The sequence below is a fragment of the Pan paniscus genome, chromosome 1 (genome assembly GCF_029289425.2).
Source record: "Pan paniscus chromosome 1, NHGRI_mPanPan1-v2.0_pri, whole genome shotgun sequence".
In the NCBI taxonomy this organism is placed as follows: Eukaryota; Metazoa; Chordata; class Mammalia; order Primates; family Hominidae; genus Pan; species Pan paniscus.
Genome location: NC_073249.2, coordinates 1617368 through 1643072, shown reverse-complemented (window position 1 = coordinate 1643072; position 25705 = coordinate 1617368). Strand labels below are relative to the sequence as shown.

Sequence of the window (25705 nt, the reverse complement as noted above, 5' to 3'; positions counted from 1 at the left end):
AGGTGGTACCTCATTGTGGGTTTGGTTTGCATATCCCTGATGATTAGTGATGTTGAGCACTTTTTCGTACACATGTTGACCATTTTTGTTTCTTTTTTAGAGAAATGTCTATTCAGTTCCTTTCTTCATTTTTAAAATCAGATTATTTGTTTTATGCTTTGAGTTGTGTGAATTCCTTACATATTTTGTATATTAACTACTTATCTGATATATGGCTTAAAACTATTTTCTTCCAATTTGTTGGCTACCTTTTCACTCTGTTGATTGTTTCTTTTGCTATACAGGAGCTTTTTAGTTTGATGTATTCCCACTTATTTATCCTTACTTTTGTTCCTTTGCTTTTGTTGAGACATTAAAAATATCCATGCCAAGGCTAATATCAAGAAGTTTTCTCCTCTGTTTTCTATTTTTTATATTTAGTTTTTTATTTGTTTAGAGATTGGGTCTCATTCTGTCACCCAGGCTGGAATGCAGTAGTGTCATTATAGCTCACTGTAACCTCAAATTCCTGGGCTCAAGTGATCTTCTTGCCTCGGCCTCCTGAGTAGCTGGGCTACAGGTGCACAGCACCATGCCTGGCTAATTTTTTTTTTTTTAATTTTGTAGAGACAAAGTCTCACTATGTTGCCCAGGCTGATTGTGAACTTCTGGCCTCAGGTGATCCTCCTGCCTCAGCCTCCCAGAGTGCTGGGATTACAGGCATGAGCCACCATGCCTGGCTTCTTCTCTATTTTCTTCTAGGAGTTTTACAGTTTTAGATCTTATGTTTAGATCTTTAATCCATTTTGAGTTGGTTTTTGTGTGTGCCAAGTTTTATTCTTTTGCGTGTGGAAATCCAGTTTCACCAAAAGCTTAATTTTTCAAAATCTTATATTTTTCTTGATTTTTTTTTCACACTTCTATAGCCAACATCTTTATTGAAGAGATTGTCCTTTCCCCATTGTGTCTTCTTGGTGAACTTGCCAAAGAATTAGTTGACTGCATATACTTGAGTTTATTTCTGTTCCACTGGTCTATGGGTCTGTTTTTATAAAGGCATGGATTTTTACTGCATATGAATTATACCTAAATTTGTCTTTTTTTTTCCTTTTTCTGGAGAATGGGGTCTCGCTATATTGCCCAGGCAGGTCTCGAACTCCTGGGCTCAAGCTATCCTCCCGCCTCTTGCCTCCCTGAGAGCTGGGATTACAGGCGTGAGCCACTGCGCCCGGCTGAATTATACCTAAATTAACTTGACTAAACAAACAAAAACAAAAAGATCCCAGGTTCAGCCAATGAGCTCCTTTTTTTTTTTTTTAAATGGAGTCTTGCTCTTGTCACCCAGGCTGGAGTGCAGTGGCACAATCTCAGTTCACTGAAGCCTCCACCTCCCAGGTTCAAGTGATTCTCTTGCCTCAGCTTCCTGAGTAGCTGGGATTACAGGTGCCCGCCACCACACCCAGCTATTTTTTTTTTTTTTTATTTTTAGTAGAGATGGGGTTTTGTCATGTTGGCCAGGCTGGTCTCAAACTCCTGACCTTGTGATCTGCCTGCCTTGGCCTCTCAAAGTGCTGGGATTACAGGCATGAGCCACTGCACCCAGGCTGAGCTCCTTTCTTTTGGAGCATATTTGGTCTGCTTTCTCTCTAGCTTCAGCACCTGAAGTTTTTGCTGCTCCTGCCTCAGCCCCAGCCCCGAACGACACCTTTCACCTGGTTCATGGAGACTCAGGTCTGCTGTCATGCCCCTAAGCAGGACTAGATGCCTCTCTCATCTTGTAGAGCATTCTCTCTGCAGTTCTGTAGAAAGGTGGTGGTCATCGGAGCCAACGCTTATTCTAGCTTCTCTGTGCCAGGCTCTGTTTTAAAGGCCTCACGTTTAGCCGTTCACTCAGTGTTTTCTGACAGCCTTCTAGGATAGGTACCGTTATTTGGGTTGATGTAGTGCTTGGTCAAATGCAGTATAATGAAGGGATCAAGGAGGGGGCAATTCCAAGCAAAACCACTTGTTCATCCATCCTGAGTCTAGGAGATTTGGAAGATCTAAAGAAGTAGCAGGCAATTATTGTCACCCTTTTACAGGTATGAGGCACAGACAGACCCAGTCATTTGCTGACATCCCTCCACTGAACTGGGTGCTCGTCCTTTTCACTCACCCTGAGGCTGAGCGAGTGCCTCTCACCCACCAAGCTCTGTTGAACTTGTGCCTTTGCCAGGCTGTGGTCCTGCGGCCGTCTCATGAGCTGCAGAGTAGGTCTGTGTGTGTCTCTCCTCAAGCTACTCAAGCTGAGGCTTTGTGTGCATGCCTGCCACATACCAGCCATTCCGTGAGTGTTAGTGGAACAGGTGAGTCAATGAGTCAGGGAGTAAAATTTGTGCTTTAAAAGTAGAACATGTCGGAGAGAACCTGTACTGCCTTCCAGCCATCTTGCTGTGAGAGGACAGGGCATGGGCTCTGGAGTTTGAAGGCTGGGTCAGGTCATGCTCTGGATTCTTTACTCACTTGCATGGCATGTCCTTAGTTTCACTTCCCTCACTCTCAGTGGAGCCGTTGCAGCGGGCAGTGTCAGAGGCAACATCCATTTAGCACTGCTGATTTGACCCCCAGCCGCATCTTATACTGGCCTCCCACCCTGCTTCTGTGGGGTGCCTCAGAGGAGAGCAAGGTGAACCCCAGTATGGAACCGAGACACAGTTTTGACAACACTGTTGATCCCATTTGGAAAATCCAGCTATGTGATTAACCATTAGTCTCTCTGCCTCTGCTCTGATGTAAGTGGAGACCACATCCTTCCTGCCCCTTCTGGGGCTACGACTGCTATAAATTCATTGCATTTCCTCTCTAGCTGTTCCTGAGGCTGGCATCTGGGTAAGTCCAGCTCCGCGGGGCAGTGTGGGCGACAGGACCGGGAGAGCAGTGGGGGAGGTTGTGTTCAGAGGGCAGAACTTGTCCTGGTTAATGCACTAGGAATTTCTTCTGGCGTCTCCAAGGTTGTGCTTCAACAACATTTCTGGAATGTTCTTTTATCATTATTTGGGCTCTACGTGTGCAAGTTCGTGTGTGTGTATGTGGCGGGGGGAAGGGGGGAGGACAGCGGCAGCAACCATAGTTTACACCCACGACTTCAGCAGATTTGCCCAGTATCCCTCCCAGGGGAGAAGATGGATGGGATATACAGAAGAAAACAAACCTCCTTAAAGACCAAAGGGCAGCAGATTTTTGTGCTGGTGTTAGGGTGGAAGGAGCACAGAAGAAAGGCAGAATCCTGATGCAGATGGAAGGACTGATGGGGCAGGAGCTGGGAGGGTATGCGGAGCTAATAGGGCTGTCTGGAGAGCAGTCACCTCAGGATGGGCAGGAGCTGGGAGGGTATGAGGAGCTAATAGGGCTGTCTGGAGAGCAGTCACCTCAGGATGCACAGGGCTGGGTTTGCAGGGCTCAGGAGGCGAGGAGTAGATAGGCAGGAATGGAGATGGGACGGGAGAGATGAGTGAGTCTGAGGCATCTTGACATTGAACTGCAGTCACAGAAATTCCAATTTGGAGAGCTCCACAGTTTTCCAGGCTCTCTGCCTCCCTTGAGTGTTATTTATGGCTTTAGGTTGAGGTGCTTTGCCAAATACAGTATAATCAAGGGATCAAGGAGGGAACAATTCCAAACAAAGCCAACTTGTTCATCCATCCGGATTCTAGGAGATATGGAAGATCTAAAGATACAGCAGGTGATTGCTAGTTTTTGTGGAACTCGCAGTCTAGTTGGGAAGACTATGTTGGTGAATGCTGCAGTGATACACCTGTGATAAATGCTGGGGAAGTGTGTCTTTTAGTCATCTATTTTGTTGTCTTTGTCTTTGTCTGACTGAAACAAGTGATGGAAGACATGGTCTCATATCTCTGGTCAAAATCCTGGCTCTGTTCCTTCCTGGTTCTAAACCCCTCGGCAGGCTTCCTAGTCCCCCTAAGACTCAGTTTATGCATCTATAAAACGGGGCTAGGAATAGGGGCACCTCATAGAGCTCTGTGCAGGTTAGATGGGGAAAAACATCAGTGAGTGCCTAGCCTGTGGAAAGCTCTAAATTAATGTGAATTATAATGATAACAATTGCGAATTTTGCAAGGAGACATTAAAGGATGTATGTTTTTATTTATTTTATTTTATTCTATTTTATTTTTTGAGATGGAGTTTTGCTCTTATTGCCCAGGCTGGAGTGCAGTGGCATGATCTTGGGTCATCGCAACCCGCCTCCTGGGTTCAAGCGATTCTCCTGCCTCAGCCTCCTGAGTAGCTGGGATTACAGGTGCCTTGTACCATGCCCGGTTAATTTTTGTATTTTTAGTAGAGACGGGATTTCTCCCTGTTGTTTGGTGAGCCTGGTCTCCAACTCCTGACCTCAGGTGATCCACCCACCTCGGCCCCCCAAAGTGCTGGGATTACAGGGATGTATGTTTTTATTATTCTCCATTATGCTCTCCCAGCTTCACCTCACTTCAATCCACTGGTTGATAGAAGTGCAGTCAAAGACTGTCCCCTCCTCTGCAAGCTTTTATGTTCTCTCTCCTCTCTCCCTAGCCACGTCCTGCTCTGTTATCAACCCACTTACTCACCTCCTGGCCTTCTCCTTCTATTGTCTCTCATCCCTCTTCCCTCACAAAAACAGAAGCAAACAGCCAGAGCCTTCAGTTTGGAGGAACTGAAAACATTCTCTTCTGCTTTCTCATTTTGTAGATGAGGAAACTGAAGTTGAGGAATAGTGAAAAGTTTGTCCAATGTCATAGCCCCGTAATCAACGGGACAAAAATTTTCTTGCTGATGGGTCAAGATGGCATCGTGAAGTGGTTGTTCACCGTAAACTGTAATACAATCCTGTTTATGGATTTGTTTGCATATTTTTCCCTCCATAGGGAAACCTTTCTTCCATGGCTCAGGACACACTCCTGGATCGAGCCAACAGGAGAACTTTCTGGTAAGCATTTGGCTAACTTTTTTTTTTTTTTGAGATGGAGTCTCGCTGTGTCGCCTAGGCTGGAGTGCAGTGGTGTGATCTTGGCTTACTGCAACCTCCACCTCCCGGGTTCAATCAATTCTCCTACCTCAACTTCCTGAGTAGCTGGGATTACAGACGCCCACCACCACACCCAGCTAATTTTTGTATTTTTAGTAGAGACACAGTTTTGCCATGTTGGCCAGGCTGGTCTTGAATTCCTCAGCTCAGGTGATCTACCTGCCTTGACCTGTCAAAGTGCTGGGATTACAGGCGTGAGCCACCGTGCCCGGTCTTGGCTAACTTTTCAAAATTAAAGATTATGACTTGTTGCAATCATGTGACATTTTTTTCTTTCTGTTTGCTGAGTTTTTGATAATTTATATATCTCAAAGTGGAGACTTTGAAAAAGACTCATCCGTGTGCCGTGTTCACTGCCTGGTATCTTAGTGTGGACCGAAGCCTAAGGACCCTGAAAACAGCTGCAGATGAAGATGGCAAGCACCCGCTGCAAGCTGGCCAGGTACCTGGAGGACCTGGAGGATGTGGACTTGAAGAAATTTAAGATGCACTTAGAGGACTATCCTCCCCAGAAGGGCTGCATCCCCCTCCCGAGGGGTCAGACAGAGAAGGCAGACCATGTGGATCTAGCCACGCTAATGATCGACTTCAATGGGGAGGAGAAGGCGTGGGCCATGGCCGTGTGGATCTTCGCTGCAATCAACAGGAGAGACCTTTATGAGAAAGCAAAAAGAGATGAGCCGAAGTGGGGTGAGTGGAAGGAAGACTTTTAAAAAAAATTGTGGCGAAGTGCACATAATGTACAGTTTTCCATCTTCATATATATATATATATATATATATTTTGAGATGGAGTTGCTCTTGTTGCCCAGGCTGGAGTGCAATGGTGAGATCTTGGCTCACTGCAACCTCCACCTCCCGGGTTCAAGCGATTTTCCTGCCTCAGCCTCCCAAGTAGCTGGGATTACAGGCATTGCACCTCCACGCCCGGCTAATTTTGTATTTTTAGTAGAGATGGGGTTTCTCCATGTTGGTCAGGTTGGTCTCAAACTCCCGACCTCAGGTGATCCACCCGCCTCGGCCTCGCAAAGTGCTGGGATTACAGGTGTGAGTCACCGTGCCCGGCCGTAATAATTTTTAAATGTACAGTTCAGTAGTGTTAGGTACACTCACATTGTGCAACCAATCTCCAGAACTGTTTTCTTCTTGCAAAACTGAAACTCCTCACCCATTGAATGATAACTCCTCATTGCCTCATTCTCCCAGCCCTGGTACCCACCATTCTATTTGCCATCTCTGTGAATCTTACTACTCTGGGTACCTCATATAAGTGGAAACATACAGCATTTTTTCCTTTATGAGCAGTTTATTTCACTCAGCATAATGTCCTCCGGGTTCAACTATGTTGTAGCATGTGTCAGAATTCCCTTCCTTTAAAAAAGACTGTATAAATACTCCATGGTACCATATACCAAATTTTGTTTAGTTATCTGTTGATGAACACCTGGATTACTTCTACCTTTTTGTTATTGTTAATGCTGTTATGAGTGTTGGTGCACAAATATCTCTTCAAGACCCTGCTTTGAATTCTTTGGGGTATATACTCAGAAGTGAAATTTCTGAATCATACGGTAATTCTGTTAAATATTTTGAAGAACTGCTCTACTGCTTTAGATACCATCTGCACCATTTCCCACCAACAGCACACAAGGGTTCCAATTTCTCCATATCCTAAGAACACGTTATTTTTATTTATTTTTTCTTTTTTATAGTAGCCATTCTAATGAGTGTGAGGTGGTATCTCACTGTAGTTTTGATTTACATTTCCCTAGTGATAAGTGATGCTGAGCACCTTTTCACTGCTTGTTGGCTATTTATAGAGCTTCTTCAGAGAAAGTTCTTTTCAAGTTCTTTTCTCATTTTCAGACCAGGTTTGGCTTTTGTTGTTGCCTTGTAGGAGTTCTTTATATATTCTAGATATTAACTCCATATCAGATATATGATTTACAAATGTTTTCTCCTATTCTGTGGGTTGTCTTTTCATTCGGTTAACTGTGTCCTTTGATGCACAGAAGTTAGTATGTTTTTTTTTTTTTAAATCATGGCTGGGCATGGTGGCTCATGCCTGTAATTCCAGCACTTTGTGAGGCTGAAGTGGGTGGATCACCTGAGGTCAGGAGTTCAACACCAGCCTGGCCAACATGGCAAAACCCCATCTCTACTAAAAATACAAAAAAAATTAGCCGGGTGTGGTGGAGGGCACCTGTAATCCCAGCTACTCAGGAGGCTGAGGTAGGAGAATCGCTTGAACATGGGGAGTGGAGGTTGCAGTGAGCTGAGATTGCACCACTGCACTCCAGCCTGGGCTAAAGAGCAAGACTCTGTTTCAAAAAAAAAAATTTTTTTTTCTTGTATTGTCTTGGTTTTTTCCTCTTTTCCCCTCTCATGGTAGTGCTATGAGAAGCTGGAGGCAAACTGTTTGCTTTCTCTAACTCCTTTAAAAAGCCGATGCAGACTGTACCTACCCCCTGGGCACCTGCCATGATTAGTCCCTCTTTATCTGAATCTCAGCAGTGCCTAGACCTGCCTCCAGTTCTCCATCCAGCTTCTCAGACCACATGTTTTGTCCAGTGTCTGCTGTGTGGTCAGCAGGCTTGGGCCTCTGCTTCCTATGGCCCAGAGGGCAGCCTCTCTCCTTGAAGAACCGTAGAGTTTGGGGCAGAAGCCTTTCCTTTCACCACCACTTTGGGAATTGGAATGTAAAAGAAATTCTCTTAATCCCCATGTACACATTGGGGATAAGGTTCTTTCTTTTGTCTTGTGTTCTAGGCAAAGGTAGGGTTCAGAGAAGGGCAGGGTATTGCAGGATGATGATGTAGAGCTGGTGGTGATGGGAAGGAGGAGTACAAATGAGTCAGTGGATAGGGAGACACATGTTAAGGCAGGGCAGCAGTGTGGGTGTAATGACACTGGGGAAACAGACAGCGGTGTGCAGCCGGGGGAGGTCAGAAACCAGTTGCTGCAATGGCTCTCACCTGTAGTCCCAGCTACTCAGGAGGCTAAGGCGGGAGGATTGCTTGAGCCCAGGAGCTCAAAACCAGCCTGAGCAACATAGTGAGACCTCATCTCTAAGTAAATAAATAAAGCAATTATCATTGTGTCAGTACTTATATACTCACATACCCAGATGAAAGTGTCATAATCACAACTGTAGAAGTACTTTGCTAAGCAGTTTTTATGGATTTTATGGCACATTCAAGAACCCCATGAAATAGCTTCTGGTATTATCCCTCCTGCAAGTGAATGAGGTGAGCCTGGAAGAGATCCTAACTGGCCTATGGCTTATTTCCAGCCATAACCAGAGCTGGGGTAAAAAGCAGGGCATGTCTCTGATCAAAGCCTGGCTCTTAACCACTACACCGTCTTTGCTTCCATATCTGGATTTTGAGGCAGAAAAGTTATAACTAGGGTTAGAAGTTTGTTTGTTTGTTTCCTGGGGTGGGGTTAGGTTTTAGGTAATAGACTTTGGCTAATTTACTGTCATGGCTCCTACCTGAGTCCCAGTTACTCAAGTGGCTGAAGTGGGTGCATCACTTGAGCTCAGGGGTTTCAGGCTGGAGTGAGCTATGACCATGCCACTGCCCTCCAGCTTTGGAAACAAAGCAAGACTCTGTCTCTTAAAAAAAAAAGAATAAGATTTTGGTTTTGGATTAGATTTTTTGGATTTTATTTTGTGATATGGTTACCAAGTAGACAGCTGTCAGAGGTCTTTTATGGGCTGGGCGCAGTGGCTTATGCCTGTAATCCCAGCACTTCAGGAGGCCAAGATGGGAGGATTGCTTGAGCCCAGGAGTTTGAGACCAGCCTGGGCAACATAGTGAGAACCTGTCTCTACAAAAAATGCAAAAATTAGTTGGGCGTGGTGGGATGTGTCAATAGTCCCAGCTGTTCTGGAGGCTGAGGTGGGAGGATCACTTGAGCCCAGGAGGTTTAGGCTGCAGGGAGCCATGATTGTGTCATTGCACTCCAGCCTGGGCAATAGAGTGAGGCCCTGTCTCAAAAAAAAAAAAATCATTTATGTTACTCGTAGATTCCTGCCCACCTGAAGTTATCTGTCTTATATATTTCCCCGAGTGACTAACTCTTGTTTTACCTAACCTGAATTTCTCCTATAGAACGCCTTCTTAGGATATGCTGTCTAGTGACTGTTTGGATTTGTGATTCTCGACACAGATGCACGTTGGAATCACCTGGGAGCTTTTAGCATGTGATGGTTCCTGGGCCCCACCTCGGAGGGACTGAAAAAGAACCTCTGGGCGTGCAGTCCTGAGGTCCATATTTTTAAAGCTTCCTGGGTGATTCTAAAGTCAGCCAGGATTCCCAACCACCAGATTAGGCACGAAACAGACTGGTCGTTCTCACTCTTGAAGAACCAGACATCTAGACTTGACAATAGAAGACGTGTGTGAAACGGATTGCAGGGAACTGGGGTCAGGGAAGGGTGACCTTTCTTAGCCCACAGCCGCGTTGGGGATATAGGAGAGCTTGGAGATGCCCTCACAATCAGGCTGCCAGGGGCAGGCAAAAGCAAACGAGAGTAAAAGAAACTTAGCCTGCTTCGCATGTTTGCTGATTGATTTCCAGGCCTGAGGAAGAGATTCTGAGACTGGGGACAGTGGGAACGCATGCTTGGCAGTTGGACAGCAGAAGTTGTTTTGAAACTAGGAGTGCAGAAATGCTCCCAACTAGACTTTTGACTGGATACCTGTCCTCCGCAACTCAGAGCCATGTTTTGATTTGGGGGATGTTTGGGGTCTCCTCTCTCATGCCAAATATTAGGCCAGGTTTCAATTGCATCCTCTGTGATAATAGTTCTGGGTTTTGACACCTTTTTTTTCCCTTTTAGGTTCAGATAATGCATGTGTTTCTAATCCCACTGTGATATGCCAGGAAGACAGCATTGAAGAGGAGTGGATGGGTTTACTGGAGTACCTTTCGAGAATCTCTATTTGTAAAATGAAGAAAGGTAAGCGACTGGGGTGGTGCTTCTAGTTGAGTTTTAAGACCTGGTTCAGGAGGCTCTGGGAAGCTGAGCAGCTGGGCAATTTGGCCATACTATAGGTTCCTGCTCTTTGGGATGCAAAGGCCTGTCTCAGGAAATCCATTGTCAGTTGAAGAAACAAATTCATGTTTGTGTGGCTCTTGCAGTCCCAGAGCCAACGGGGGCGATTAAGCGTTTCAAGTTTGATAAGGCGTGGGATGCAGATTACTTAAAGGAATAAGATTGATTCAAAGGATCTTTGGGCTGGTAGCTACACATAGAGATGGGCCGTCTGCTCAACTGTGTATCTTAAAAACTTGACACCAGAGATTCTCGGCACCTTTCCTACCCAGTGGGGAGGAGCTGCACCTTCCATTTCTCCACTCCGGTTACCACTCGCTTCCGATGACAGGCCCCCGTTGAGAGCGCATCTCAGGTGGATGTGTGTGGGCTTTCCCCCTAACTTCCTGTCTTTGCTGTAGATTACCGTAAGAAGTACAGAAAGTACGTGAGAAGCAGATTCCAGTGCATCGAAGACAGGAATGCCCGTCTGGGTGAGAGTGTGAGCCTCAACAAGCGCTACACACGACTGCGCCTCATCAAGGAGCACCGGAGCCAGCAGGAGAGGGAGCAGGAGCTTCTGGCCATTGGCAAGACCAAGGCGTGTGAGAGCCCCGTGAGTCCCATTAAGATGGAGATGCTGTTTGACCCCGATGATGAGCATTCTGAGCCTGTGCACACCGTGGTGTTCCAGGGAGCGGCAGGGATTGGGAAAACAATCCTGGCCAGGAAGATTATGTTGGACTGGGCGTCGGGGACACTCTACCAAGACAGGTTTGACTATCTGTTCTATATCCACTGTCGGGAGGTGAGCCTTGTGACACAGAGGAGCCTGGGGGACCTGATCATGAGCTGCTGCCCCGACCCAAACCCACCCATCCACAAGATCGTGAGAAAACCCTCCAGAATCCTCTTCCTCATGGACGGCTTCGACGAGCTGCAAGGTGCCTTTGACGAGCACATAGGACCGCTCTGCACTGACTGGCAGAAGGCCGAGCGGGGAGACATTCTCCTGAGCAGTCTCATCAGAAAGAAGCTGCTTCCCGAGGCCTCTCTGCTCATCACCACGAGACCTGTGGCCCTGGAGAAACTGCAGCACTTGCTGGACCATCCTCGGCATGTGGAGATCCTGGGTTTCTCTGAGGCCAAAAGGAAAGAGTACTTCTTCAAGTACTTCTCTGATGAGGCCCAAGCCAGGGCAGCCTTCAGTCTGATTCAGCAGAACGAGGTCCTCTTCACCATGTGCTTCATCCCCCTGGTCTGCTGGATTGTGTGCACTGGACTGAAACAGCAGATGGAGAGTGGCAAGAGCCTTGCCCAGACATCCAAGACCACCACCGCGGTGTACGTCTTCTTCCTTTCCAGTTTGCTGCAGCCCCGGGGAGGGAGCCAGGAGCACCGCCTCTGCGCCCACCTCTGGGGGCTCTGCTCTTTGGCTGCAGATGGAATCTGGAACCAGAAAATCCTGTTTGAGGAGTCCGACCTCAGGAATCATGGGCTGCAGAAGGCGGATGTGTCTGCTTTCCTGAGGATGAACCTGTTCCAAAAGGAAGTGGACTGCGAGAAGTTCTACAGCTTCATCCACATGACTTTCCAGGAGTTCTTTGCCGCCATGTACTACCTGCTGGAAGAGGAAAAGGAAGGAAGGACGAACGTTCCAGGGAGTCGTTTGAAGCTTCCCAGCCGAGATGTGACAGTCCTTCTGGAAAACTATGGCAAATTCGAAAAGGGGTATTTGATTTTTGTTGTACGTTTCCTCTTTGGCCTGGTGAACCAGGAGAGGACCTCCTACTTGGAGAAGAAATTAAGTTGCAAGATCTCTCAGCAAATCAGGCTGGAGCTGCTGAAATGGATTGAAGTGAAAGCCAAAGCCAAGAAGCTGCAGATCCAGCCCAGCCAGCTGGAATTGTTCTACTGTTTGTACGAGATGCAGGAGGAGGACTTCGTGCAAAGGGCCATGGACTACTTCCCCAAGATCGAGATCAATCTCTCCACCAGAATGGACCACGTGGTTTCTTCCTTTTGCATTGAGAACTGTCATCGGGTGGAGTCACTGTCCCTGGGGTTTCTCCATAACATGCCCAAGGAGGAAGAGGAGGAGGAAAAGGAAGGCCGACACCTTGATATGGTGCAGTGTGTCCTCCCAGGCTCCTCTCATGCTGCCTGTTCTCATGGGTAAGGAAACTCGGCTTCCAGGTGCTTCCTCCTGCTTCCTCACCAGCTTCTTCTTGGCGCTTGCCTCCTCTCATCTCTTTTCAGCTATCTTCCAAATACAGTTGCCACAGCTACATCGTAATGCCACCACTGTCTGTTTGAGACTCCTTCATGAGCAAAGATTGATGTATGGTAGGTGGATAAATGGGATGAGGAAAAAAAATAAAACAAGGAACAAATGTTTGGGGAATGCCAGTTTAGCACAAGGTATTAAGTAGGATGTAGGATTGCCTACAAATATTTGTCAACTGAAATTTCTTGTAAGCTACTTGAAACACTAGTGCCTAAGAGTCAGTCAATGTCTGTGGGGCAGAACAATGCCAGAGAGTCTGTGTCCCAGGAGCGAGGGGACAGAGGGCCTCAGAGCTGGAGGCTGGGAGGATGTTTCTTAGAAACGTGCAATCTAAGCCTCCTTTAAGGAATGGTGGGACCTGGGCGCATAGAGAAGAAATTAAAGGAATTCTGCACTGAAGACTGGTATGAGCCAAGTCATGAATGCAGTCTGAGAAAAAGTGGGTGCAGGTGACAGTGGAGAGAGACACAGTTTCCTTGGAAAAAAACATGATGAAGGTAAATCAAGGGAAATAGAGCAGAAATGTGGAGACCCTCTTTCTAGGCCCCCACGTTGCTCTGCACTGGGCATTGCCAAAACCCCGTTTTCGGGTCTGTTCACACACTTTCTGGGTGGTTGGAAGCTAGTGGCCAAGTCTGTGCAATGAAGTGGTTGAGTCACCTGACTTCTGAGTCCCTTCTGGGTTTATCGTTCAGTGCCTCCTGCAGAAGGACCACCACAGTGGTTGTAGGAAGGTGGCCACCCTGTGATGTGTGAGTTTAGCCTGGATAGAAGACACTTGACGTGGGGCAAAATTAAGGGAAACAGGAGGCTTGGCCCTTCCATGGGCAACAATGAGTTTCAGCTTTCTTGATCCGTTGACATTACCATGACCAGGACCACCTTCCTAGTCATGGTTTGGCCACGAAGGACTGACTGCCCACAGGGCCACAGTGGTGGTGAAGACCCAGGTCCTGGTCACAGGGACTTGAGGTCTGGCTGTGGGACAGTCCGGAAACAAGTGCAGATGTCGGGAAGGGGGTCATGGGCTCTGACAAGGAAACTTGCAGAGTATCCAAAGCACAAGGGGACAAACCTGTTCACCAGCAGGGCACGGGTGTGCCCGCTCAGCCAGCTTCCAGAGGATGGGCAGTGAGAGAGTGAGAGAAGGAAAGGGGCAGCCAGGCTGGGGGCTTACAGTGTTGAGAGAGAGGGCAGGTGTGGGAAAGCAGGGTACGGTTTCTACAGCAGCAAACAGTTCCGAGTGACTGGAAAAAAGACAGTTGTCTTCATTCATCAGGCTGCCATAACAAAACACTGCAGGCTGGTTGGCTTATAAGCAAAAGGAAGGTTCACCTTACAGTTCTGGAGGCTGGGAAGTCCATGATCCAGGCTCTGGCAGATCTGGTGTTTGGTGAGGGCCTGTTCCCTGGTCGATGGTGCCTTCTCACTGTGTCCTCACATGGTGAAGGGGCAAGGCAGCTCTCTGGGGTCCCTTTCCTAAGGACAGCAATCCCACTCCTGAGGGCTCCACCCTCATAACTTAACCACACCTCAAAGGCCCCATCTCCTGATACGTCATGTTGAGGGTTAGGATTTCAGCATATGGATTTTGGGGCACACAAACATTCAGACCATAGAAATGGGAGAAGAAGAGTAAGACAGAGAGAAAAGTAGGCAGAACTTCTCATTAAGAGTGAGGTGGAAGGTGGAGAGGGCAGGGAGACCTTATGAAGATCACATATCTGTGAGGAAGGTTTGCACACTCTCACTGAAGCCCCGGTAGGAGGCTCGGCACCCATTTCTCTAGATAGCACCTTCCTTCCTCTGAGGACAGACTCTGACTGGAGCCCTGGTAGGGGGCTCAGCACCCATCCCTCTAGATGGCACCTGCCTTACTCTGAGGACAGACTCTGACTGGAGCCCTGGTAGGGGGCTCAGCACCCATCTTTCTAGATGGCAGCTGCCTTACTCTGAGGGCAGGAGCTTGCTTTGTATGTTCCAGTCCCTTCTGAGAACCAGAAGCCTGAGCATCTATTAGAAATGCAGGATTGTGGACCCAATCTTAGACCTAGAGAGCTAGACTTTGCATTTGAATGAGAGCTACAGGTGATTCAAAGGTGACTGCATGTGTGGGTGCAGTGGCTCTTGCCTGTAATCCTAGGTTTTGGGAGGCCAAGATGGGGGGATTGCTTGAAGCCAGGAATTCAAGTCCTACCTGAGCAGCAAAGTGAGAGCACCTCTCTACAGAAAAACAAAAGCAAAAACATGACTGCATGTTGGAGCCACCTGGACATTTAAAAAAGATCCATATAGCTGGACACAGTGACTCGTGCCTGTAACCTCAGCTACTCGGGAGGCTGAGGCAAGAGGATTGCTTGAGCCCAGGAGTTTGAGGCTGCAGTGAGCTATGATCATGGCACTGCATTCCAGCTTGGGTTTCATCTGAAAAAAAAATTTAAAAAATTCATCTAGTTCCACCTCAGAGCTTCTGATTTTATTTCCATGGATGTGGCCTGGGCTTGCGATTTTTTTTCTTTTTTTTTTTTTGAGATGAAGTCTTGCTCTGTTGCCCAGGCTGGAGTGCTGTGGCATGATCTTGGCTCACTGCAACTTCCATCTCCCAGGTTCAAGTGATTCTCCTGCCTCAGCCTCCCTAATAGCTGGGATGACAGGCTCGTGCCACCACACCCAATTAATTTTTGTATTTTTAGTAGAGAGAGGGTTTCACCATGTTGGCCAGGCTGATCTTGAACTCCTGACCTCAGGTGATCTGCCCGCCTCGGCCTCCCAAAGTGCTGGGATTACAGGTGTGAGCCACCATGCCCAGCCTGGCCTGAGGATTTTTGTGAGCACTCCTGATGCTGTTGTGTAGCCAGGAGTGAGGACTGCCCTCTGATCACCCAGCACAGAACGTTCAGGGCCATGTTGGGACAGTGGACTGGTAAGGGCGAGAGGAGGACACTGGGGAGCAGGCTGTAGGGTGCCACAGTCTGCCTCAGTCACAGGCTCATGCTCTCCATCCGAGAGGAGGCAGAAGTGGTTTTACCAAGGCTCATCCAGCCCTCTTCATTTCTCTGGGAACAATTTTTGGTTTCATGACCCATTTCTTAATCCCCGGAAGGCACTTCTCTGAACTGGTGCCAGGCATCCCGGCCCCCAGCTCCAGTTAGTTATTATTCGAGGCTGATTTCTTTTCTCTCTGTCTTCCTTCTAATTCCTAGATTGGTGAACAGCCACCTCACTTCCAGTTTTTGCCGGGGCCTCTTTTCAGTTCTGAGCACCAGCCAGAGTCTAACTGAATTGGACCTCAGTGACAATTCTCTGGGGGACCCAGGGATGAGAGTGTTGTGTGAAACGCTCCAGCATCCTGGCTGTAACATTCGGAGATTGTGGTGAGTCCCCGTGCATGTGATCTGTGTGAGTGCAAGTTCGTATGAGAGAGAGAGAAACAGACTGGAGAAAGATCTTCAGGACCAGGTTGCTGGTGTGGTTTCTTTCTTTTCTTTTTCTTTTTTTCTTTTTCTGAGGCAGAGTTTTGCTCTTATTGCCCAGGCTGGAATGCAATGCCGTGACCTCGGCTCACTGCAATCTCTGCCTCCTGGGTTCAAGTGATTCTCCTGCCTCAGCCTCCTGAGTAGCTGGGATTACAGGCACCCACCACCATACCCAGCTAATTTTTTGTATTTTTAGTAGAGATGGGGTTTCATCATGTTGTCCAGGCTAGTCTCGAAGTCCTGACCTCAGGTGACCCGCCCGTCTCGGCCTCCCAAAATGCTGGGATTACAGGCGTGAGCCACCGCACCCGGCCGGTGGTGTGGTTTCTGCTGTAACAAAGTGCCACAGACTGAATGGCTTCAACAACAAAAATTCATCTTCTTGCAGTTCTGAGGCTGAAAGTCTAAGATCAAGGTGTCAGCAGGGTTGGTTTCTTCTGAGGCCGCCCTCCTTGGTTTGTAGATGCCCCCTTCTCCCTGTGTACTGATGCCGTCTTGCCTTGGGGGGAAGAGTGGCCTAGTCTCCTCTTCTTACAGGGACAGCAGTCCCGATGGATTAGGCACAGTCAGGCATGACTACACAAGACCTAATGTTAACCTAGTCACTCCTTTAAAGACTCCATTTCCCAAAACAGCCACATTATGAGGTCTTGAGGATTAGGGCTTCAACATGTAAATTTTTGGGGGGCACAGTTCAGCCCAGAACAAGTGAGAAGGTAGAATGGGTTGGAGGCCAGCTGGGGAAGTTTTGTGTGGGGAAGAATGAACGAGGAACTGAAAAAAAAGTCATTTCTTGAAAAGACCATGATGCTCGATATATTCCGTTTCCTCATGGGCCATGTTCACAGATGAGAATTGGAGAATTTGCCATTTACAACAATGGCGACCTCACCTAAAAACTATGAAAATACTTTTTTTTTTTTTCTTTGAGACAGGACCTCTCTCTGTCACCCAGGCTGGAGTGGGGTGGTGAGATCACAGCTTACTGCAGCCTCGACCTCCCAGGCTCAAGCAATCCTCCCACCTCAGCTCCCCCGAGTAGCTGGGACTACAGGCATGCACCACCATGCTGGCTAATTTTTGTATTTTTTTTGTAGAGATGTGGTCTCATCACGTTGCCCAGCCTGGTCAGAATGCTTTGTATGGGTTGAAATGTCGCAGGGAATCTCCTGTGACTTTATTAATAATGTGCTTGCTCACACCTGTAGTCCCAGCTACTCGGGAGGCTGAGGCAGGAGAATTGTGTGTACCCGGGAGGCGGAGATGGCAGTGAGCCGAGATCGTGCCATTGCACTCCAGCCTGGGTGACAGAGCGAGATTCCATTTCAAAATAATAATAATAATAATAATAATAATAATAATAATGTGCTTGCTTTCTCGCACACCATGAATCAGATTCACACGCCCCCACCGCGCTGGTGCCTGGGCCGTCTCACTAGCTCTGTTTCATTCCCTGCTCTGTGGACGCATGCAGGCGTCTGCATTTTTGAGGAGCTACACAGCAAGTGTTAAAGTCTGCCACTCTAGGACATTTTGCTACCTCCCTCTCCGGCTCAACACACTCACCTTGTCACCAGTCTTATCAATTTTTCCTCCTACCCGAGCTGTTTTCCACTTTTCCTTGTCCTCACCCCACCAGCCCAGGTCCAGCAACTGTCACCACTTGCCTGGACACGCAGTGACCTCCTAGACCATCAGCTCCCTGGGGATGGGGTTTGCGTTTGTTTGTCTTGCCGTCATCTTTGCCACGCCTGGACAGACATCTTAGTACCTATCGGTGGTCAAAAGCACGCACTGAATGAATGTTGGCTCTTTGGTCTCCCTGTGTCTGCCTTTCTCCCTCACCCGACCATTCTCTGCACAAAAGTAAGATGGTCCTTTAGAAAATTCTGATTTGATTGTGCTGTTCGGTGGCTTAAATGCTTTCTGTCTGCTCTGCTCTTTATTTTTTACTTTATGTATTTATTTTTGTAGATGAAGGGGGCGCAAGAGCGGCTTTGTTTCATGGATATGTTACTGCACAGTGCTAGTGTCTGGGCTTTTACTGTAACTACCCTTTTTTTTTTTTTGAGATGGAGTCTCGCCCTGTTGCCCAGGCTGGAATACAGTGGAGTGATCTCGGCTCACTGCAACATCCACCTCCTGGGTTCAAGCGATTCTTCGAGTAGTTGGGATTACAGGCATGGGCCACCATGCCCAGCTAATTTTTGTATTTTTAGTAGGGACAAGGTTTCACCGTATTGGCTAGGCTGGTCTCAAACTCCTGACCTCGTGATCCACCCGCCTCGGCCTCCCAAAGTGCTGGGATTACAGGCATGAGCCACCGTGCCCGGCCTTAGTGTAACTCTTACCCAAATAGTGAACATTGTACCCAATAAATAATTTTCCAGCCCTCACCTGGCTCCCACCCTCCCACCCTTCTGAGGCTCCAGTGTCTGTCATTCCATGCTCTATGGATGTTACCCTTTGTTTAGCTCCCACTTGTAAGTGAGAATGTGTGGTATTTGACTCTCTGTTTCTGAGTTGTTTCACTTAAGATAATGGCTTCCAGTTCCATCTGTGTGGCTTCAAAGATGTGACTTCATTCTTTTCTATGGCTGAGCAGTATTCCATTATGTATATAGATCACACTCTTTATCTTTGCTCTTTTGATAAATTTCAAATCGTAGTACCATGGAGACTGGCTGTTTGTTTAACCTTATTTCTCCAACTTCATGCCCAAATTCTTTCCCCACTGCCATTGCCCCTGTATGATTCTGGAGAGGCAGACACAAACGGGGAAGGGTAGGGGACAGTGAGATGCTTCGCAGAGAAGTAGAGATCCATTTGTCCATTTGCTTGGAGTTGGTTTAAGTATAGGGACAGAAAGGAAGGTGGTCTAACAGGCTGCAGGACCTACGAACTATTGCCCTGGAAAGAAGCTAGAATGTTGTTCTTGCCCCCATGACAGGGATAAAGTATAGTTTTATTGCTGGTGGTGGTGGTGACGGTGGTAGTGATGTGTGTGTGTGTTTGTGTGCATGTGCGTGATGGGGAAACAAATCAAGAATCAGAGCTGCAGTGGGATGTGGAATCCCAGCACTTTGAGAGGCTGAGGTGGGCAGATCACCTGAGCCCAGGAGTTCAAAACCAGCCTGAGCAAGCTGGTGAGACCTTGTCTTTACAAAATAATAATAATAATAATAATAATAATAATAATAAAATATAAATAAAATAAAATGGCTAAGCATGGTAGCACATGCCTGTATTTGCAGCCACTTGGGAGGCTGAGGCAGATGGATCCCTTGAGCCCAGGAGTTCGAGGTGGCAGTGAGCTATGATCTCGCCAGTGCACTCCAGCCTGTGCAACAAAGTGAGACCCTGTCTCTAAAAAAAAAAAAAGAAAGAAAGAAAAGAAAAGAAAAAGAAAGAGAAAAAGAATCAGAGCTGCTTTTCCTTTCAATATAGATGGAGGGCTGGGATGAAATCATCAAACACAATGGGGTGACAATGTTGGTAAAGACAAGAAATAGCTGAGTGCAGCACTGGCGAGGGCAGTGCCGACTGCGGGCACGTCAACGGTTAGGAACACGAGGGAAGGAGGTGGGTGCACAGGCCCACACCGCCCGCTTCACTTACAAACCAGGAGCGCACCATTCACATGTCTTGGGGGTGATCTCAACGCACCCGACACTGTTTATGGCCGGGAGTTCACTGACAGGTGCTCCCTCTGCTGTGACTGGGGAGACTGGGGGCTGACCTCCCAATGTGCCTTGTGCTGTATTCCGGAGCTCTCTGGTCAGGTGTGTCCTGATGCATTCTCTATTCCGGAGCTCTCTGGTCAGGTGTGTCCTGATGCTTTCTCTATTCCAGAGCTCTCTTGTCAGGTGTGTCCTGATGCATTCTCTATTCCAGAGCTCTCTGGTCAGGTGTGTTCTGATGCTTTCTCTATTCCGGAGCTTTCTGGTCAGATGTGTTCTGATGCTTTCTCTATTCCGGAGCTCTCTGGTCAGGTGTGTTCTGATGCTTTCTCTATTCCGGAGCTCTCTGGTCAGATGTGTTCTGATACTTTCTCTATTCCAGAGCTCTCTGGTCAGATGTGTTCTGATGCTTTCTCTATTCCAGAGCTCTCTGATCAGATGTGTTCTGATACTTTCTCTATTCCAGAGCTCTCTGGTCAGATGTGTTCTGATGCTTTCTCTATTCCGGAGCTTTCTGATCAGGTGTGTTCTGATGCTTCCTCTATTCTGGAGCTCTCTGGTCAGATGTGTTCTGAGACCTTCTCTATTCCAGAGCTCTCTGGTCAGGTGTGTTCTGATGCTTCCTCTATTCTGGAGCTCTCTGGTCAGATGTGTTCTGAGGCCTTCTCTATTCCAGAGCTCTCTGGTCAGATGTGTTCTGACGCTTTCTGCCTCTGTTCTTGGCATGAAGGTTGGGGCGCTGCGGCCTCTCGCATGAGTGCTGCTTCGACATCTCCTTGGTCCTCAGCAGCAACCAGAAGCTGGTGGAGCTGGACCTGAGCGACAACGCCCTCGGTGACTTCGGGATCAGACTTCTGTGTGTGGGACTGAAGCACCTGTTGTGCAATCTGAAGAAGCTCTGGTGAGTCGAGCCCGTTCCCCTAAGGAAGCTCTGCCAGTGAGGCGTGCTGCGCACTCTGGCTTCAGTGAGGCCCAGTGGGCTGGGGTTTGAGTGAGAATGGCCTCGGCGGCTCGGGTGACTGCGTGTGCTTGTCTCGGGGTGTCTAGCATTGCGGTCAGTGAGTGTTTGTCGTGGGAAAAGCCACACACTCAACCCTGACAAGGAGCATAAATAATAACAAAAAGAAGACGTCTGCCTTTACGGTGCCTACTGTCTAGCTGACAAAAAGAAAAAACCAGTGTAATGCATTGCTTTAGAGGAGTTTTAGAACCTCGTGACAAGCCCTGGGTCCTCATATTGTGTAAGAAAAATGGTGCTAAAGCAATGCAGACCCTCGATGTTTTATGCAGCCCTTCCCTGAGCGCTTCTGGGAGACTTGCATTTTGAAGGAGAGAAAAACACACTTAAAAATGGAAGGGCCATTTCTCACCCATTAGGATGGCTATTATCAAACAAAAGCAAGAAAACTAGAAAACAACAAGTATTGGTGTGGATGCGGAGAAATGGAAGCCATTGTGTGTTGCTGGTGGGAATGTAAATGACGCAGCCACTATGGAAAACAGCATGGCAATTCCTAAAAAATAAATACAGAATTACTATTGGAGCCAGCATTTCCACTGCTGGGTATATCCGCAAAAGAGTTCAAAGCAGGAACTCAGCTGGGAGCGGTGGCTCACACCTGTAATCCCAGCATTTTGGGAGGCTGAGGCAGGTGGATCACTTGAGGTCAGGAGTTCGAGACTAGCCTGGCCATCATAGTAAAACCTTGTCTCTACTAAAAATACAAAAATTAGCCAGGCATGGTGGCGCATGCCTGTAATCCCAGTTACTCGGGGTAGAGGCAAGAGAATTGTTTGAACCTGGGAGGCGGGGGTTGCAGTGAGTCAAGATCCCGTCACTGCACTCCCGCCTGGGTGACAGAGGAAGAGTTAAAAAAAACAGAAGGCAGGAACTCAAACATGTTATTTGTACATCCATGTCCATAGGAACACTATTAGCAACAGCCAAAAGGTGGAAATAACCAAACGTCCTTCAACGGATGAAGGGTGTTGAAAAGTGCTATATATGTACATTCAGCTTTAAAAGGAATTCTAGTACACACTACAACATGGATGAGCCTCGGGGACATTATGCTAAGTAAGATAAGCTAGACTCGAAAGGGCAAATACTCTGATTGTCCTTATAGGAGGTGCCTAGAACAGACAGATTCATAGAGACAGGAAGAAACGTGGTTGCAGGCAATGGGAGGGCGGAGAGTGGGAAGACATTGTTTAATGGTTATGGAGTTTCAGTTCTGCAAGATGAAAGGAGTTCTGGAGATGGTGGTCATGATGGTTGCACAACAATGTGAAGTGCTTAAGGCCATTAATTGTGCACTTAAAAATGGTTAAAATGGTAAATTTTATTTTACACGTATTTTACCACAATAAAGCTGAATGTAGGGAGCTGGGAAGACGTAGTATTGGTGGGAGCTTGGAGAATGCTTACTTGTTATTCCACCAAATGGAAAAGGAAATCAGAAGTGTACATAGAGCTTGTGTCCACTCCCTTTCCATGTGTAAACTGGAGTAGAGGCAGTGGCAGGTATGGGTGCTTCCTTGTCCATGGTGGAGCGTGGGTGAGAGACATGACTGACATTCTGCCATCTTTATGGAAGGTTGGTCAGCTGCTGCCTCACATCAGCATGTTGTCAGGATCTTGCATCAGTATTGAGCACCAGCCATTCCCTGACCAGACTCTACGTGGGGGAGAATGCCTTGGGAGACTCAGGAGTCGCAATTTTATGTGAAAAAGCCAAGAATCCACAATGTAACCTGCAGAAACTGGGGTAAGTGTTCATGGGTGTCTTAGCAGAAAAGTAACTTCTTTTCAGAGGTGAATTATTTGGAAAATGTGGATGGGGGTTACTTTGGTCAGGCAGAGCTGAAGGTAGAGTAAGGAGGTAAAAACATCAGAAATGCTTTGAAGGACTGGATGCATATAATGTATACTGCTGCTAATAAGATAATTTATGCTAATTTATGATTATAGAACTAGAGTTTCTTAGTGTTGGAAGAAACCTTAGAGATGGTGCAGCCCAATTGCCTGTTGAGGGAAAAACTTGCTTCCAAGACACTCACATGAATAGTCACCCATTTTATGTGTGCATGCTTGCAAGCATGCAAGTTATCGCACAGTGCATGCAACCTCTACACTAGGAAAGAGCTCTCACCCTGCAGCCTCTACACTAGGAGAGGGCTCTCACCCTGCAGCCTCTACGCTAGGAGAGGACTCTTACACTGCAGCCTCTATATCTTCAACAGTGTCATGGCTCAGCACCTTCACCTATGTAGCCATGCTCTCCCAGGTACACAGGCTGGTTTGTTAGTGTCTGTCTTTGAAATGTGGTGTCCAGACCTGATGATGCATGGTGGATGTTTTACCTCCTGTTGCAGAGAACTATGGTTTCACTGGTGGAATCTCTGATTTCCTTGTTTTTTTGGCAGTTACATAAGCCTTTTGATTCATGTTGGAATTCTGCAGTAAACAGTAGTAGGGAATACCCACTAATAATCATGCACTTTCCCTGTACCACTTTCCTGTATCGCTTTCCCTGTATCACCTGCTCTTTCATGTTCTTAGATGGATTTTCTCAGTTGGCTTCAGAAAGATGCTATAGGGTGGGGTATCTGTGTCTCCAATTTAAAGAGGAGAAAATAAAATTCAGGGAGCCTCATACCTTTGTCCAAGGACACTCAGAGAGAAGGTAGTGGAACTCAGTGTAGACAAACGTCTGTGACCTCCCAAGCCACTGCCTTAATTCCTGGTGCATTGCCTTAGGAGATGTTGCTAAGGGGCTCTCTACAGGGCTTCTTCATCTGGCTCTCAGCCTAAGGGTGGGACCTCCAATTTAGCTTTGCTAAACCTCATCTTACCTGTCTTTTGACCCATTGACTAGGCAGTTTTGAATCTTCATTCTGACAATAATATCTACAAATACAATAAGCAAATTGTATAGGTCTTCATTCATTCACATTATTAATATATATACCAGCCAGATCAGCATTCAAGACAAAATTTGGCAGGAAAGGTCTTCCCAGAGGAGTAATCCACTAATCATAATTAACAACCAACATCTGTTCACAAAGCTCTGATACTTCCTTGGACCTCTCCCATCAGCCAATCCTCAGATGTGACCATATCTCTTTCTATGAAGTCTTCCTGCAGTGCCTTCATTTCCTCGCCTTAGGGTATTACCCTTCCTTAGCAAATCGCCTTAGAATATTACTCTTCCTTGGCAATTTGACTTCTGCTTCTCTAGGTTTGTTCAACAGACATGATTTTTCCCTTTATTTTGCAGGCCCTCTGGGGGCTCTGTGGTGGGCACTGTCAGCGGCAGTGAGTAAAACAGACCAAAATCCTGTTTTCACAACCGTTCTTTTAGGGAAATGATAACAGATAATAGACATGCTAAACAATATACTGTGTGTATAAGAGCTATAAGAAAAACTGGAGTGACGGCGAGGGGTGCTTCTCTGCTCAGGTTTGGCGAGTGCCTCTCTGAGCGGGTGACATTGGAGCAGGTGCTCAGTGAAGCATGGGATGGGCTGTGAAGGAGCCGGAAGAGCCCTCCAGGCAAAGCAGATGGAACCGAAGAGGCCCAGGCGTACGCGCTCAGGTGACTCTCAGTGATCCTGGTTCCAAATTCCACATGACAAACAAGCCAATTACAAATGTGCCTGATGCATCTGTAATATGCTGTATGTAGTTACTATTGTCAATACCTAACCTGGTAGAGCTGCTGTAATAAAGTATCACAAACAGAGCGGCCTAAACCACAAGAGTTTATTGCCTCTCAGTTCCGGAGGCCAGAGTCTGAGACTGAGGCATCAGCAGGCTGGGTCCTTATAGGTCGTACAGGTCCTTCCCAGTCCTTACTTTAGTTGACATCTGCTGCCTTTAATTCATTTCACTCTTCCTCTTTGGAAGGCTTCTTCGCTCTTATTTTTAGGTCACTACTTAGTCTTTCCTGCTAATGTTATAGCTTCCCCCTCCCTGGATCCTGCATTGGCTTCTCTTCCTGTGGTCTGGGGATTTCACGACTGGTTTAGTTGTTGTTGTTGTTGTTGTTGTTGTTGTTGTTGTTGTTTTTTGAGTTGGAGTCTTACTCTGTCACCCAGGCTAAAATGCAGTGGCGCAATCTTGGCTCACTGCAACCTCCGCCTCCCGGGTTCCAACAATTCTTCTGCCTCAGCCTTCTGAGTAGCTGGGACTACAGGTGTGCACTGCCATGCCTGGCTAATTTTTGTATTTTTAGTAGATACGGGGTTTCACCATGTTTGCCAGGCTGGTCTCGAATTTCTGACCTCAGGTGATCTGCCTGCCTTGGCCTCCCAAAGTGTTGGGATTATAGGCGTGAGCCACACACCCTGCCTGGTTTACCTTTTTTGTTGTTGTTGTTACTAAATATTTCTAAACTCCCTGAGAATTCTCATATACCTCTCAATTTCAACAACAGTAGGTCTCAAACCCAGATATCATTCACAAACTTTTTATTAGAAAAGTAACACATGCTTGGTGTAAACATATCATAGTACAGACAAAGTGGAAAGTGAAAGCTCCTTCTCAGCCCTCTTCTGAGAGAGCCATTTACAATAGTCTGATGAACAACCATCCAGACTTTTTTTTAATACAATAGATTGTTATATAATCCATTCATCTGTCCATCCATCCATCCATCCATCCATCCATCCATCATCCATCCCTCTATTGTCCATCCGTCAATCCATCCATCCATCCATCCATCTATCCATCCATCAATCCATCCAAGGGAGTATCAGAGCTTTGTGAACATATATTGGTTGCTAGTTATGGACAAGTGGATTTCCTGTATATGCTGATCTGGGTGGCATTTATATCAGTAATGTGAATGAAGACCTATGTGATTTTCATGTTGCATTTGTAATACATTGTTACGTAGTATTTTAAATGCCTAGTCTGTTAGAGCTGCTGTAATAAAGTATCACAAACAGAGCAGCTTAAACAACAGAAATTTATTGTCTCTCAGTTCTGGAGGCCAGAAGTGTGAGATTAAGATGCTAGCAGGCTGGGTCCTTCTGAGGGCTGTGGGGAATGTGTTCATGCTTCTCTTTGGCTTCTGGTGGAATGTTATCTTGCTGACACATTTTGCCATTCCTTGACCTGTAGATGCCTCTGCCACACCATTGCCTTTATCTCTACGTGGTGTCTTCCCTGTGTCTG

General features: G+C 47.0%; 1 protein-coding gene across 1 annotated transcript in view; it reads left to right on the top strand.

The window, feature by feature from the left end:
- Window positions 1-3078: 3078 nt before the first annotated feature.
- The window catches only part of NLRP3 (NLR family pyrin domain containing 3), a 32551-nt gene continuing 9924 nt past the window's right edge, over window positions 3079-25705 (top strand). The window contains exons 1-7 of the mRNA XM_008968287.4: window positions 3079-4942; window positions 5411-5731; window positions 9887-10006; window positions 10504-12256; window positions 15572-15742; window positions 20255-20425; window positions 22122-22292. Coding sequence (XP_008966535.1) covers window positions 5449-5731; window positions 9887-10006; window positions 10504-12256; window positions 15572-15742; window positions 20255-20425; window positions 22122-22292 — 2669 coding nt within the window. The 5' untranslated portion in view covers window positions 3079-4942; window positions 5411-5448. The remainder of the gene's footprint in view (window positions 4943-5410; window positions 5732-9886; window positions 10007-10503; window positions 12257-15571; window positions 15743-20254; window positions 20426-22121; window positions 22293-25705) is intronic.